The 17,791-nt window shown below is 33.3% G+C and overlaps 1 protein-coding gene and 1 long non-coding RNA gene across 3 annotated transcripts in view; one reads left to right on the top strand and one right to left on the bottom strand.

Moving 5' to 3' along the window:
• Positions 1–10,060, bottom strand: part of Alh (coiled coil domain containing protein Alhambra) — a 61,212-nt gene extending 51,152 nt beyond the window's left edge. Inside the window, exons 1-7 of the mRNA XM_088234521.1 lie at positions 9,961–10,060; positions 5,624–5,761; positions 4,438–4,517; positions 4,144–4,308; positions 3,777–3,852; positions 1,692–1,813; positions 1,251–1,433 (exon numbers count right to left, since the gene is read on the bottom strand). Of these exons, the coding sequence (XP_088090647.1) occupies positions 1,251–1,433; positions 1,692–1,813; positions 3,777–3,852; positions 4,144–4,308; positions 4,438–4,517; positions 5,624–5,732 (735 nt within the window). The 5' untranslated portion in view covers positions 5,733–5,761; positions 9,961–10,060. The remainder of the gene's footprint in view (positions 1–1,250; positions 1,434–1,691; positions 1,814–3,776; positions 3,853–4,143; positions 4,309–4,437; positions 4,518–5,623; positions 5,762–9,960) is intronic.
• A 4,499-nt stretch (positions 10,061–14,559) lies between these two features.
• Positions 14,560–17,791, top strand: LOC148276259 (uncharacterized). 2 transcript variants are annotated; one of them, XR_015823812.1, is made up of 4 exons: positions 14,560–14,646; positions 15,162–15,263; positions 15,586–17,285; positions 17,418–17,791. It is a non-coding gene; the product is annotated as an uncharacterized LOC148276259 (long non-coding RNA). The 2 variants fall into 2 exon arrangements; XR_015823811.1 differs by lacking the exon at positions 14,560–14,646 and having other exon boundaries at positions 15,128–15,263.

The following is a 17,791-nucleotide window of genomic DNA, read 5'->3' as shown; positions in this document are numbered from 1 at the left end:
ATGCCCACTCTGTCGTTTTCGAGTTGACGTGAGAATTCGGGTACCTATCTAGCACTTAGTTCTGACTTCTTGAACAATATGACGATTCAGAATATTTCAAGTAGTCAAGGAGATACTCTTGCCCCTTTAGCAAGCTGATTCCATCTTTGTGAGGTATTATTTTTTACTTGTTAATTAAAAATAGTCCAACTGTGACTAAGGATGTGATCTTGTTTTCAAATAACTACCATACTCAAATAAATTTTGCTATTAGTACACTACAGCTCCTGGGAAGAGTCCCCATGTCCAATGAATTTAATAAATATTAATGTTCAAATAAAGGTATCTAAAATGGTGAATGTTACAGTGAGTAAAGCGATCACTCAAACCAGCCAATGAGGTCACAAGCCCCGTAAGACTTCCATATTCACTTCTTAAAGAGATTATCTGTGTTGAAATATCTAATAATGTCGGCGGCCGCTAAGATGTTTGATTCACACATGAAAGATTCCGAGTTCGATTACCCGTGAGAACACAAAAATGAAATGTGATTTTTCTCATGTTTCTTCCGTACTGTAATTTACTACAGTAATTAGGCCTTTGGCAGTTGTGGTGTAAAAAAAAAAAACAAATACAAATCTGGCGATACAAAAATAAATCAAAACCATTTGTAGTGGTATTTCTTATTTTGTAAGGATCTTGCTGAGTACATCGAACTTGTGATTTCTTCCCGATGGACATTCTTGTCTGATAATAATTCAGGAAATGGAAAAGCAATGAAATTTACCAAGTCACATAAAATGTTGCTTGTGTGAAGCCCCATCTCTATCCTAAATTCATTCCGCAAAGTTTTTGAATCACCCACAGAAAGAAGTTAGGAAAGAAATTTGCACGAATAAAAAAACATTTCCAGAAATATAAATGAAAAAAATATACCTTCTTACCCCTGTGAACATGTGATGATGAAATATTGAACGTACAACAACATTAACAAGCATTTAACGGTTTTCATTACACTGACATACAATAATCTTGCATACTATCAACGACTTATAGAAAAGATTTAAACCACCAAGGGAATACATTTGAAATTTGATGATGGAATGACCTATTGAAGAAAACATCCATTGCCGATTCAAAACTGTAAAAACACCAAATCCTCCGTTTGAAGATAATTATGTTGAAATAATGGCAATAAGCTCAAAATAAAGAATTTGGAGTTGTTAGATTTGAAATCATCTATGGACATAAGTGCATACGCGTGTACGTACCGAAGACTTGGAAGATCCTTTGGATGCCGGAAGAAGGGTTATTAGGGGACCGGCTGTGTCGGGAGCAGAACTGGCTGTGGATGGAGATCCTCCTAAATCTTTTTCGGGGCTAGAGTCACTGGAGTGACTGTCGAGCGAGACCGGTTTATACGGTGGAATAGTCTTCACATTCCCACCCTTCTTCTGCAAAATTTATAAAGTTTCTTATAAACACAAACACCTCGTGGCACACATACACGGCTACTTTCAATCACATTCACTATCACATTGACCTTTAAGCAGAGAATATCAATATGACACCTCGTAAATTTAGTTCACAATCGTCAGACAGGGGTTTGAGAAAGGGAGACTTGAAATGTAATAAACGCATATCACATTGTATTCCGGTCGTTACTGAGTAGGAGTCTAAGTGAGGAGTAGCAAAGTGAACATGCTACTTACCAGCTTCCCGTAGTGGTGGCGACAGTAGCCACAATACTTGACGTTGTCGAGGTAATTTCCAGCTTCCTCGCACAGCAGCCCGAGGCTCTGGGCACACGTCACGTGGAATTGTTGTTTGCAGCCTACAGACACAATGAATAATTACTGTTATTCTCACTGCATTACTAGTTATAAAAGATTTATTGACAGGACTAATGGAAGAAAAAAAAACAGTCATTGTAATATATACCAGCTGCTGGTCTTAGCATGTAAATAAATGGAATTTTCTTGTATCATATTGTGTTTTGGTCTTGAATTGGAATATTTTTGGAAAGTTTTTCCTATTTTTAATTATATTTAAGATGTCACAATTATATTTAGTGCTTTTTGCAAATGAACTGTATTATAATAAAACTATTTGCCCACACTATTGTAATAAACATATTTAATCATTGATTTTAATTATTTTTTTTCAAAATTATTTATTTATTTAGAAAAAAGTGTCCACAGGACAAAGGCCTGTGTTGAGTTAGAGTAAAACCAACTTTTTAAGTTTTTCAAGGAAGTAACAAAAAAAATGAAACTGGGGTAAACAGTAAAGTGAGGAATAGAAAAACGTATGTAAAAATGGAATTACATAAAAACAAAGTTAATGTACTAGACTATCGTGTCCCAAAAAAATTGGAAAAACTGTCGTAATTGGGGATTATTAATATTTTTACCTATTTTTAATGATTTCATCAAAAATATTTTGTTTTTTTAGTCAAATTAATTAAGTGTTTTTTAAATCAAATGAATTATAATGTGTTTTTTATTATCTAATTTAAAAGAACATGTTTAAGTAATTTGATGTACCAAAATTTAAAAACACACCAAATAAAACTTTGAATTTGTATAAAATACATACAAAGATTTATCCCCTAAATGTTGGGAAATTTTATTTATCTGGCATCACTTTTTTTACTAACTGTCATTTACATCGAGGCAAAACTGTTTCACGCTTTTATGATAACTGTTTAAACCATCTTCTTTTTACATTATTTTATTTATTTTATTATTATTATTTTTTTCTTTTATTTAGGAAAGATACAGTACAGTTACAAAGTTTAATATTTTACACAATTAGACTTAATTCTAATGGACCAGTGAAGTTTCCATATTATAAAGCAATTATATGTAAGGTTAATTATGAAAGTATAAAAAAGAGAAGGAAAAAGAAAAACATAAATGAAAGTTGTTTAAAAATTAAAATTTAAGTGAAAAAAAAATTTAAGTCTTCAAATAATACTACTATTGCCACATTTTTAAACTTTCTGCATAATAATTTATTGATGTAAAGACTTTATTCTTCCTAAACATGCGTCAACTGTACGTCATAATTTAGTAAAATGTCAATATGGCATTTTTATTTAAAAATCATACAAGAGAAAACTAATGTTCACTAATGCACAAAAATGTTTCTGCTCATTCATCGTTAGTTGTGCAAGAAAAATTGTACGAGATCGGGTTTGAACAGGTTCCTTGGCCACCGTATTCGCTAGACTTATCCACAGCGACTTCTACCTGTTTCCAAACGTGAAGAGATGGCTCACTGGTAAGCGATTTTACTCAAATAAGGAACTCATAGCTGAAACAGAGGCCTATTTTGGAGAGCTTCCGAAGAAATACTTTTTAAAAAACCGCTGGACTCGCTGTATCAACTTAAAAGGAAAGTATTTTGAAAATGTTTTCTTGTTTCACTTATTCAAAACTTTTTGATCCACCTAGTAAATTATGGAAAATAGATTATAAAACAGTAAGTTACTTTTTTTTTATTGTTTTAAAATATCTCGCCTTTTGCTTAATGTAATACGACCTTACATCGCCGTTTGCAGAGATATTTTTTAGAAGAGTCTTTTAAGAGTTAAATAGTCAAAAACAGTGTTTGAAATTCTTGCTTTGATGAATTGTCACATTATTAATATTGCACACAGTATGCAAGATGGAAAAATCTATTGGACATAATATTTATTGAGTTGCAGAAAAAAAAATTTTTTAGATTACAAATAATTAATTAATTTTGTAATATTAAAATTTGTAATCATTTAAATGATGAAATAAAAATACCTGATTTATTACACTGCATGCAAGCACCTGCAGATGCTCGATTGATTTTCCCAGACTCCTGGCAGATGTAGCATACCTGATAAATAAATCAAAATATTACATTCTAGACAGATAATTACTCTAAAGCCAGATGACTTTTTGTTCTTCCTAGGTACATAATCAATTTGCCATTACACTCCATTATTTTGAATGTAAAATTTGTAATCTTTGAAACTTCTAAATATGTATTATCGGCATAGAAACATTGACAAAAATATTCCTACTGCCATCTCTCTATTTTTAGTTAACTATATTGATAATAAATCATTGAAATTTAAATATACAAAAATCTCTCAAAAGAGACATTTAAATTCTGTGAATATTTTACCTTGTTGAATCTCTCGGACGGTATAAGTTGTAGAATGATGGGTTCCATAGATGTTACGTTCCCGAACCTAACTTCTGGAATATAGAGAGCGCATACAACGTGCGCCCATCCTCCGCTGTCAGAACGTTTCAGAGCTCCCGCGCGAGACGGACAAAGCTCACACCTCTGGAATTCAAAACTTGTCAGTATTTTGAGAAAAAATAGGAATACAACAAGATCCAAGCAGGAGTTTTAATTTTAAAATATATTATGTAAAGGGACATTTTATTATACAGCTTAAAAAAATATTCATACCACTCGGGCCTGACTATCGGGACTTTCACACTTCCTACAGAACCACGGGCCAGTTGGTACAGTCACAATACCGTAACATGCTGGAACATAAATTGTAATATGTATATAAATAGTAATATATTATGATAATATGTATTTTCATTTGCTGTAAATTCTGTGGCATTTGGGTAAAGAGGAACAAGTTTGTGCAGGGGAGCCATTTAAAGATTCCTATTTATTTAATTTTTTAACATACAACTTTGAGATAAATTTGAAATGCGTAAACTCAATGATAAAATAGGTGAAGCGGTACAAGTTATATTGCGTTTCTTCTCATATTGGCTTTTTTCATGTTGTTAATCCTTCCCTTACTGTGCTAAAAAAATCTGCGCGTTCCTTGACGTATAGCCAATACACATGCAAAAATGAGATATTTAAAATCTATTTTTTTTTATATTCATAGGCAATTTCTTCAATCAACTACATATATTTGAAGTAAAAAATGATAATAATTGAAATATAATAGCAATAAATATGAAAAAACAATTGCTAACAATATTCACAACTCAGGCGAGTAAACCACCCCTAACAAAGCTCCAAACATCTGCTATTGGCTACTGGCCTGCGTGGAAATGTCTCTCTTGCTTGCAATCATATCTATAGTATCGAGAGAGATACGTAAAGAGTTTGTGAGACAGCCATATATTCAGTACTTTTACTTCATACGCCGTAAAAATGCAATACATTGGTAAACTTTGGATTGTATTGGTGATTTATATCCAATTACTGATAAAATGCTTTTTCTGTGCCCAATAAGTATTAATTACCTATTTAATAAGAAATTATTTTAATTGATACATAAATGCATAATGGAGGAAAACTGAAAATCTTGACCCAGTATTTAGTATGCTTATAGAGATATTAAAGTTATTAGATGCAATGTGTACTAGCTACACATCACAATTTGGATACAAGTTAAATGTACTTGTTTATCTAATAGTACTTTCAAATTATATGACGTTAACTAATTCTATTATTGAAACAATGAAATTTATAAATTTTTCCTTCACCCAACCTTCTGTAGACCTTATAGAGTGGAACTGCATACTTAATTATTTTTTTCAATTTTAGTGACATGTACCTCTTTGCCTAAATGCCACATAATTATGAAATAAAGTAGTGAAGAAAAAGAGAATAATCGACATACCTTGATGGACGGCGACGGGGCATTCTGAGCCATCACAATAGACGAGCGGATTGTCAGGCCAACCTCGCTCATCCGAACAGACACAACAGCCACCCACCATTTCCTTCATTTTTTTATTTCTCCCATGTCATTCCTTGACTTAAAGACAAAAAAAACACGGAATAAATATATGTGCGCTGTTGGCATAAATAAACAACACAAAACCTTTATTTATAAAATTTGAAAAGAAGCAGTGACATGCATTACTCCCGTGATGATGCATGTTATGAAATTTTAACATGAATTTAACAGCTTACTTTCTTCGGCAAAAACTTCAGAAAGGTTATAATAATATCTAGAGGCGGGAAATTGTGATTCTATAGTGAATCCGAATTTAGAGGATTTTTTGTGTTCTAATGAAAAGTGAACTTAAGCTGTATTAATTATTTTTGTGAATTCATTTTGTGGCAAACAGAAATTTGTCCATAATACCCTACAAGTTGTATTCTGTTATGTTATCCAGAATAAAGATTATTCTTGACACTGGAGAGCAAAAAAGGATGGAACTATTCAAATGTATAAATATGAGGTAGAAAAAAATCGCTTAAAACAATGCTTATAACTATCCACGGTGCAATTTTGTTCTTTTAATTTTACGGTAGATATAGATTTTGTAAACATAGAAGTCCCTACAAACAGCCCGCTAGCCAAAATCGCAGTACATTGAATTTTCGCAAAAATAATTGTTAAATCTTGCATTCGAGTGTACCGTACATAAATATTGTGAAATGAAAAATTATATAAGATACATTTGAAATAAATCACACTTAAATGAAAGTTCAATAGTAAAAACATATTTCAAAAGTCAAATTCAAGATTTAACAAAATATTGATCACATATGGTTAATGCACGTACATGCCTAGAGTTAAAAAAATTTCCATAAAAAAAAGTATTTGACAGATATTATAATTTTGTGGAAAATCACTCAACTATATCAGATTTAATACAATTCCAGATATAAAGGATCTAGAAATATTTTTAATATAAATTTAACAACAATTTCCTATATTATATATACTATAATATACAACATTCTCCAACAGCCTTTCCTCGCAATATGTATTTATTTATTGTTACGATAACTTACTTCACTATTCTTTTTTCATAGATTGACCCTTTGTAAAATATGTCACTTCAAGATCGTAAGCTTTGAAGATAACAAGTATTTGGGATAAAAATGTTTAAAATATGGCTAAAGGATTTAGGAATTCAAAAAGCCTCACTAATCTAAAAAAAGAGCTGGAGATTATCCACCAAAGTATAAAGACTGTCAAGTTACTTTTTTTATGCGCAAATAATTTTGAAAAATAGCAATATGTAAAATTATTGCCTTAAAATACAAAACATAAGTTTACAGAAGCAGATAAATAGAAAAAACATAGATTTGGTAGAATTTTGAAATTATGATAAATAATCATACGTTTACGCTAGTTAATAATTTAGAACTACCTTTTCAATTAATAATTTAGTGCCAGAGGAATATTTACTATAGTTACTTTATCAGTATCCTCGGACTGGCATTTGAAGCATATAACTGAACATTTTGTCTAGCATAAATAGAGATACTTTGCAATTGATATACCAATGTAGTGCTCTATGGACCATTAGGTATGGGTAAGGGTAAGGAAGAGGAGGATTATTTATAAGGTGATACAGAATTAAATAAAAAATAGTCGCAGAAAAGGAGAAAAGGGTGTTAGTAATCAAAGTTTGAAAGAAACAATAATCTACTGAAAGCTCAATCTGAAATTGTAAATGCAGCAGAGGATTTTGATAGAGTACCTACTACATATACTCACTCCTGAAAAAATGATATTCAACCTAAGTTATTATTACCGAACACAACATCAGTCCCAAAGATAAACCAGACACACGGATGAAATGAGATTTGCTGAATCGAAAGAAGACATTACAGTAAACATGATTAAAAGCTAAGTTATTCATGGAAAAATTATGTCTATAAAATAAATTATGCATAATAAAGGAGACAATGTAGGTTTGAAAAGTTATTCCTATAGGTGGGGGTCAGTGCTAAATAAGCTCGTGACGTCACTGCAACCTGAGTAGATCTATTGCGACTGGTCACCGTAAGTTAGCTCTCGCCGTCCAAGTCTAGATCTTTAAAGAGCCTGGCTGCAGAGTGGAGGGTGAATGTTCTCATATTGTTAAATCTCCTCCAAGCTTTAAAGTAACGGGCTATTTGGTAGAGGGCGAGAGCTCTTAAATCCTCAGGATCAACCAATGGTCCACCGAGGGATTAAGAGTTATCCTTTGCAATAAAAAACACCACATTCACATACGTGCTTGGTGTTTCATCATCTGCACTGCAGAACTTACATCTAGAAGTTTTAGAAAGTTTAATTTTATTGAGGTGTTTATTCAATATGCAGTGCCCTGTAAGTGTTCTTGCACCTATTCTCTAAAATAGCTATACAAACGATCAACCCATCAATGGCTTGAAAACCCAACAGTTTATTTATGTCGATGACACAGCCGTGGCTGCCCAAGTGGACACTTTCCAGATGGTTGGCAAAAATCTGTCTAAATCCTTGCAGATACTTGGAGACTACTATATGGAAAATAACCTGAAACCAAATCCAAGAAAAACAACATTCTGCATTTCACCTGAGGTATGCGGAGGCTGCAAGAGAGCGTAGAGAGAGAGTAGAATGGATGGGAGAGAAGATAGTACATTGCAAAACACCGAAATACCTTGGAGTCACCCTAACGAATAAGTGGCACTGTATGCAAACTAAGAAAAAGGTATGCGCAAGAAACAATGTAATACGTAAACTCACGGGGACTACATGGGGTGCAACGCTATCAGTACTCAGAACTTCGGCGCAAGGCTTGTGCATATCAGCTGCGGAGTGTGCGTGTCCGGTGTGGCAAAACTTTGCCCACTCCAAACAGGTAGACATAGCAGTCAATGAAATGGCATGAATAGTAGCAGGATGCCTCAAGCCAACATCGCCTGATAAAATATATCCAATCATAGGAATCGCTCCACCACACATTCGAAGGAGGACAGCCCCAGAAGCAGATGGGTACAAACAAACCGGGAAAATGATACATGACATCCCCCACCACTACCAACCAACGGCCTCGCGTCGGAGATCTAGAAACAGTTTTATCAAAGCCACCTCCCCTATTGAATTCTCACAACAACGGAGAGAGGAACTGTGGCAACAGGATCTTGGAGCGAGACCGTGGATGGATCCATGTGAGGGTATCCAAGGAGGTGAACATCTACCCTACTCCCTATGGATCTCCCTCAATAGACTACGGGTGGGTGTTACAGATGTAAAAAAATCCTCCAAAGGTGAGGTACCTCTCTGGTGATGATATATTGTGCGATTGTGGAGCAATCTAGGATGACAGCCACCTGCGGACATGTCTGCTCATATGACAAAGCGATATCCGTCTCCGCATATTGGACACGTTAAAAAAAATCAGAGGGAGCAAATCGATATTATATGTTAACATAAAGCGTAAAAACTGAACAGTACAAAAAAATTGCTAAATCTTATATTCACTATGTTAATAGCAACATGGTGGAACTCAAGTTTACTACCTTAATTATCAATCGGGTTACTCCGAGCATTTATAGATTGTTGATATTGTAAGCCTGATGGGAAGTGTAAAATAGCCTATAAAGTAAATGACCATCCATATTGACTCGTAGGAGAATAAAGTTTCACATTATTAAACAAATCTGATGCGTATTGCAACTTGAATGATTGTCCACATTGAAACTAGTTTTATGGAAAATGTTTTAACTACAGGAACATACAAACCATACAAACCTTTTTGGATGAAATAAATAATTGCGAAAATTCAACTTTTTGCGAGGTGAGGATTTTTAGGGATTTTCGAGCGATTGATTTAAATACCCGAAGAAAAAAAGCAAGCGAGTTAAAGATTAAAATTTATTAAAAATGTTAGTCGAATGATATGTGCACGGTGTACATTAAATTTGAAAGGAACACGCCGTATGTACTAGATATGTAATGAAAATGCAATGCTAAAATAGCGGGTCTCCGAGTCAGGGTTTACCTTGACAGAAAACTAGCAGCCGAATAACTGATTACACCGCATACGTATCACAATGTTAGACGGCAAAATACGAGAATAATATCTGTTTGCTAAAAATATGCTAAATACGATAACGAAAATGCGTATGTGTAAGCGAAAACAAATTTGTTCGATAATGAAGTTAGCTGCCGAGTGTCACACGGCTCAAAATGGATGAAAATGATCGACATGACATCAAAATTTGCAAATTATAGGTATTTACCAATTAAAATGCATCAACGATCTCCAAAAAAACAAAATATCGAATTTTATAACATCACTCGCTCAGTCATTTAATTTACAATCGGTAAAACTCTTCTCACCTTTCTTCGCAAATAAAAAGAATATTTCAACGGAGAGACAACAAAAAAAATACGGGGTAAAAGACAGTTAAGTTATAATAACGAATTACACGGTTTGGATATAAGTTTAAGTTACAGAATTATACTTCGCACAAGAATTTTCACTGATATCTAGAGCCGAAAATATTTTTCGCAAGACACAAGACGCCTGTTTATGCTTGGTTTTAGATCATAGAAAAAGCAGATGAGAAAAACCATAACCAGTTCAGACTGATATTTCGGTAGGTACTTGATTATATTTGTTGTTGTGATTTGTGGCTGTTTTCACGGAAAAAAGTCACGGAAATTTTACCTCTGTTTGAACCACAGACTACAGATATCTTCTGGTTTGAACAAAATGGTGAATGTCACAGTGTGTAAAGTGGCCGCTTAAACTGATACAAGCTATACATACGTGTCTAAAATATTCATGTATTAAAACTTTTTTCCCTGTAAAATAAGCAGGTATTTTCATTATTCACCATAAAATCAACCTTTGTTTGTATTGTGAAAAACTAGTAAATCGCAAAACGATGGCCATTAAAATAATATTTGCATTTTAAGAACTTACCAATATATATGAAAATAACAAAATAAAAATAATGCAAAAAGTTAATTCCTCAGTAATACATAAAAACCTCGCTTCTTCAAAATTTATACATCTTCGTTCGTATGGGCGCCGATTATTCTAACTTGAAATATATAAATATAAAACTTCGATAAATTTCTACGCCATCATTTTCTTATCGAGAGGGAGAAAGAGAGAGATCCTTACTTGGGCGTTATAAAACCACCCCGGGTCGTCGAGTCGTCGGAGTTGAAGTGAATAAGTGAGTGTACAAGGTAGCCAGCGCTACATAGCAAACCTCGTGGAATTCGACTGACTGAGGGTCATCGGAGGCCGCCTTCCAGCCGCGAAGGTCTCTTCATATCCAGGATATCCATCGTCCTCCAAGGAACGCCAGTATCCTGCACCGCCAGTGCGTGTGTTCCAAACACGGCCGGGCAGTCTTCCAGCTGGCTGTCGTCGCCACCAACGCAACGGGACCGAATCCCGAGAGCCGCCCAAGGCTCTTTCCATGGCAGAGCCGCCCAAGACATCGCCCAGCTTGTGTTCGTCCGTACACAGCATTCGGATTATCATCCGTCAACTCTCCGCATAGTGGGACCACCGGTAACATTATGTTAGAATCAAGATATAAGTGAAGAGTGACAATTACGAACTTCATTAGTTAAGGACCTAGCTCTGTAAGTATTTCTATTTTTCTCATGTTTGTAATTAGCTTTAAGATTATACCCATGTTGTAGTTTAATAAACATAGGCACATAAAACATTCTAGCTTTTTCAATTATCTTCCAAATTACACGTTTTCAGAATAGATTTAAGTTTTCCTTATTTTCTTTTAGGCTTTGAATTAATTTAGTTTTAATTAGAATAACATTATCATGACGGAGAATTAAAATAGTGAAAACACATGGCGAATTGATTTGTATGCCACATATCCGATAAGGCACTAAGAAGACGCGATCTTCCATTAAATCTCAAGTTTCCCATCGGCGGATGTTCCCGTTTCCCCCTAGTTAGTGGAGAAATGGACAGCTTCCGTCTATTCATTCGCGTGAACGCCGAACTTGATTTTTTACAGCCTCCGAGATTATCAAATCTCATCTTAATTTTCTCAACCTCACCACTCTCTAAAATAACAAAACTACCCCATAAACATACTTATTTTTCATTTTTCCATGTATCCCCCCCGTGATAAAACCAGCTCATGACAGGTCATAAGCCCTGTAAATGCCTAGACTTCCATATCCCCTTTCTAAAATGTTCTCCATATCTGTTGTAATTTGTTAATCTTAATTACTCCCCCGGGGGTGAAATCTAGTATTTTGTCTACAGACATTTAGACAAATTCGAAATATTGTAAACAAATATACAGTGGCCAGTCAATACCTACAAGGTCATGGTGGCTTCATGAGCTACCTGCATCGCTTCAAGCTCTCAGAGATCGACAGCTGCCCATGCGACGATGAAACTCCTCAAGATGTCCCTCACCTGTTGATGCATTGCCCCTTTTTCAGCTTTCAAAGACAACAGCTGGAGGCGCGATGCAGAGGCCTGGGTGAAGATCTATGCGACATCCCATCGGTGATAGATAATAAAGAACTCACACGAGAGGTAGTATCATACATGATAAATATAGCGCAGGAAATTGGTAAAATAAACCAAAGTAGGGAACAAAATGCCGAACAGTCCTCTAGTGGAACGGAAGGCCCGTTGACTACTGCCAACAGGCCGGCTTCTCCTGAAGAGTTTTAAGTGGTTTCCTCTCCACGTGAGCAAATGCTGAGAAGTTCTTGATTAGCCCACATTAATATATCCCTCCTGATCCCAATAGTTTAGATAAATTTTAAGATATTTAATTGCAGAAAAATCCACTTTTTGAAAATATAAACCTTGTATATTATAAGCAAGGTAAATAATAAAGCAACTCCCATATAAAAAAAATACCTTCAAGTACCTAGAGTCGGTGTTAGGCCAGTTCTAATTTATACTACTGGCAGCACTTTACGGTCATCTATGGTTTATCTCACAAATTTTGAAATGTTTAGATAATCGAATACAAGCATTCGAGACATGCAAATAATCGAATTCAAACATTGAATTAATCGATTTTTTTTACCGAGAAATGACAGAAAACGGCAAAAAAAACATTGCCGATATTTATTTAAAGCTTTTGGGGGGGGGGGGGTAAACTAAACATGTGTAATAACAAAGTACTTCAAAATAATAGAAGTTCAGCCCTACGAAAAAGTTTTAACATGTTTTATTACGCACGGTAAAAGTTAAAGCAATAAATTGTAAATTTCTTGAAAATGTATGAAAAAAAAAATTCAAATAAAACAAACTAATTTGAATGACGTCATTAGTTCACCGAAATTAACCAATAATATAACTTTGTGATAGTTATTCTATTTCCTGGAAATAAACTAACAGACTTAATACGTCACACGCAGAGTAATTTCAAAATAAAATTAAAATCATACCGCAGATAATACGACTAGAGATGTGAGGCCGGTAGTATATCATTAACCATAAAAAACGTATTCTACCGTAGAATATGGTAGAATACGATAGTTTTCTGTAGTTTTGGTAGAAAACTTTTTTCTTACAAAATGGCTATATAATAACTTGATTAGTAATATTGAATTTTTTCGTCCATAGCGCACCACATCATTTCAATCCATAGGGCACTGTTTAGTAAAAAAAAACACCCTTCTCAAATAATTTTTTCTTTAAGCATCACAGGTCGAAAATTTTGGTCTATGAGGCACTGCCTCTTATTTTGAATAAAACAATATTTACTAATTAAGATATTACTAATTTTTGTTGTAGTTTGTGCTTTTTGTCGTCTCTTAAGTGATAACTTTTCATTTTTTGTAATCAAACTCAATACTCATTATTGCGCTTGGCATGGCGTATGGAAATGTTACGTGTGTATATTGTAAAATTGAATCATCCTTAAAGGCTGTTAATTGAATTTTGAACAATATTTTTACTAAATTTATAGGAAAATATTACAAATAGGACAACATGACTTTCAAAATGTGTAGGTACTTGTTGTATTTACCTGAAAGAAAAATGAAAATTATAACAAATATAAAAAAATACAGGTGCTCATACAGTTTCATACAAAGAGGATCTTCTATGTCCATTTATAAATCTTTTAGTTCTTCATTCTGGATAAACGAGAATTCATTAGGAGTCACTTCAGTTGCATAATTCAAATTTGGTGAAATATAATAAAATCACAGTAAAAAAGTATGTATTTTATAAAAATATTTTAAATATTTACCTAAAAAATAAACTACCAAAAATACCAAAACTACGGTAGAAAACGGTAGACTACCAGTATACTACCGAGCGATTTGGTAGGCTAAGGTATTTTTACAACTCTAAATACGACACACAAAAATGTTAAAAGTTGTGAATGTTTACCCACATCTTAATTAGCTCAGGTTAGTCATTTTATATTATAAATATGAACCCATAGCAACAATTTATTTAACATTACCTACTTGAATTTTATTGAACACGAACAATATTTTACCATTGCTTTGGAAATGTAATGTCACACAGAACTAATCACATGCATTTTCCAAAAAGCGCCTTCAAATCATTATATGTCAAAATATTAACTTAGTCCGAGTAAACTTTTCGTATTAATCTCTTGAGATCCATTCCGAATGAATTCTCTCGAAACGTCAAGTCCGAATTCATATCTCGATTGTCTCAGAAAACCATTTAGAATGAATTCACTCGAGATATCTCGATTATTTTTCCGATTAGTAAGAGTGAACTCATTTTAAGCATTTCGAAATGTCTCGATCTTTTAATAATCGAATATTTCGATTATTTTAATTCGATTATTCCCACCATTATTATACTATTTATTATTTATCTCAAGATACGTCAAGATATGTCATATGTTATCTGTGATCTCAAGTGACGTTTAATTACTGTTGCGATTTTCATGCACGCACATAGTACATACATACTTTATTATGTAGGATAATGCTTAATAATATTCTGCTACTGTTCTTGTTTTATTCATTAAATAATTATAGCAATAATTTTACGTGATATTGGATGATTAATAATGTCAGTAAATAAGCTCTTCAGTACAAAAAATAAAATGGGTGCACTTATGTAGGAATACAATTTTTAAAAATGTATTGAATGTTAGTTAATATTATTTTAGTATTACCAAAAATCCAGCAAAAAGAAATAAATGGGTAAAAATTAAAAGAAATTTTAAGAAATAATCTGATTGAGATTCACAAAAACGAATGCTGTTTGTAAACATTCGAAAACAAACTTTTTTTATACGCCAAAAAACAACATCCTTTTTTTTTTTGTATATGCATTCTCCTCAATTGCAACCCTGGTAGATCGATGAATAAAACAATTATACTCCTTACTTATTTTTTACATATCGATACCTTAATATGCAATTTTGCTAACTCCACTTTTGGGCGAAAATGAAACCCTAGCTTAACTCCACCATTTTGTTTGTGATAGAGTGACAGTCGGCACGTACGTAAGAAGCTCTCCAAATATTATATTAAGATAAATGTGTGTTTATAAGCAGAATTCCGAAAAAAAGTGTTGACATCTACAAAAGTAAGTATGAACATTGTTTTTTTTAAATTTTTTAATATTGTATTTTCATTAAAACTCGACAAATCTATGTTCATAGTCATAGAATGGAGTTAACACGGAGTTAACAAATATTCCGTGTGAGAGAAATATTTTTAGGTTATCACTCAATTGGAGTTGTCAATTTTTCTGAATGTGATATTTAAAAAAAAAAGTAAATTGTATCCATTTGGAAACTATAAGCGAATTAAATTAGACATAATATTTTAAATCTCAATTGACAGTATGCAGTGGACTTTATTTTTAAATATATGTTTTAACCAAACTTTCTTATGTGTATTTGTAGATAAGCAGTAGAGGAAAATTGATGGTTAAATTAGCAACAGATATCCAAAACAACTTTGATATGGACAAAAATGATGATATTTTTCATCGTTTACTGGACGTTTTCATCGTACACAAATAGTCACAAGTACTGATAATGACGGTATCACAAAACAACCAGAAATTAATGTTGACTGTATAAGTGATGATGACAGCGTTTCAGGGAATATTTCCTTAGTCCCATATTCGGATCATTCGGACTCAGATTATGATGAAATGAACAAGAAACTCGTAATACTTTCAAATGGTCTGCTAATATAAACAAAAAATATAGAGAGCACGGCAAAACTTACAAGGGTAAAAAGAAGCAACAAGATGGATCGTGGGACAATGAAATACCAAAAAGTAAGAAAATCTTTAAAAAAAGATGTAGATGTAAAACTTAAGAACAAACCACCTTAAAGTGCTCTTCCATATCAGAAGAAAACAGATATAACATTTTCAGCAAATATTGGGACATGAACTGGAATGAAAAGAAATATTATGTAGATGGATTAATTAAAAAAAATACCTGTAAGTAGACCAAGAGGAAGAAAGGAACCAGAAAATTCTAGAAGATCTTGTTCTATCAAATATCATTTAAGAATTGATGAAATGGATATTAGAGTTTGCAAAACCATGTTCACTAACACCCTGGACTTGAATCGCATGACTGCATTAAATTGGAAGAGTAAAGTTAATGCATCTACCAAAAGTACAAAAACTTATAGTAGCAAAAATACATCCAGTAATGGCCTCCTGAACTTCATAGAATCATTGCCGAAAATGGAGTCCCACTACTGTCGTAAAAAGACAACAAAACAATATTTGTTGCCAGAGTGGAAATCGAAAGCAGAATTGTACAGATTTTATAAAAAAGATTGGTGTCCAAGTAAGGTTGTGTCACCACTTTCATTTGGCGCTTTCCACAAACAGTTGGATAAGTGTAACACTTCTTTGTTTCAACCAAAAAAAGATGTTTGTACAAAATGTGCTGCTTTCAAAAAAAATCACATAAGTGAGGCAGAATACGAACTTCATCAAAAAAGGAAAGAAGAGGCTAGAGCTGAGAAAAACTACGATAAAGATAATCAACCGTATGTGTTTGCAATGGATTTGCAGGCTGTTCTTCTAGCTCCCAAATCAAATGTGTCCAGCTTATATTATAAAACAAAGTTGTGTGTACACAACCTTTGTTTTTTCAATTTAAAAACTAATGAAGGGTTTTGTTTTATTTGGAACGAGACAGAAGGAGGCTTAAATGCCGAGGAGTTTGCTACAACTATTTGTCGTTTTATAGTTGAAAAGGTGTTTCCAAAAATAGAAGTAGAAGGAGCAAGCATAATATTCTATAGTGACGGCTGTACTTACCAGAATAGGAATGCTGTTCTTGCCAATGCCCTTCTTAATATTTCAGTATTACATAATTGTACAATAATAAAAAAATATTTAGAAGTGGGCCACACTCAAATGGAGGCAGACAGCATGCACGCCTCCATTGAAAGGCATTTAAAAGGCAGAACTATTTACGTCCCAGCTGAGTACTATCAGATTTGCAAGAATGCAAAAAAAACTCCACCAATTTATGATGTTACATACTTACAACATACATTTTTCAAGGATTTTAAAGAGGTCAAATTTTACAAATCAATTAGACCAGGAAGATCCAAAGGTGATCCAAAGGTAAATACCGTTTACTTATACAGTATTTGATTAAATTACATTGCAAGAATGAGATGAATAACACTATTTTATTTATAACAACATTTTATTGACAAAATGTTTACTAATAAATGTCTACTTTGTTCATTTCAGGTCACTGATATAAGAGCTTTATCATACAGACCCGATGGCAAAATTTTTTACAAGCTCAACTTTTCAGATCCTTGGTTGGAATTGACGCAAAGAAAAACTCCAAATGTATTACCTAAACCTATTACTGATCTGAACAATCTCCACCAAACCAGAATCAAGATTCCTTTACGTAAATTCAATGATCTGCAAGAATTAAAAATTATAATTCCGAACGACTACCATGACTTTTTTGACAATTTACCACACGAAACACAATAATCTTATCATGCGTTTGATACCTTACCTATGTCATATAATATATATTATTCACATTATTTTACTAATAAATCAAGTTCTTTCCTTTATGCTGGTTTATATGTACGAGTATAAATAAA

Source organism: Micrasema longulum, unplaced genomic scaffold (genome assembly GCF_059751315.1).
Source record: "Micrasema longulum isolate JH-2025_06_02 unplaced genomic scaffold, ASM5975131v1 h1tg001253l, whole genome shotgun sequence".
NCBI lineage: Eukaryota > Metazoa > Arthropoda > Insecta > Trichoptera > Brachycentridae > Micrasema > Micrasema longulum.
Note: the sequence above shows the minus strand (reverse complement) of the source record. Positions and strands in the feature narration are given on the sequence as shown.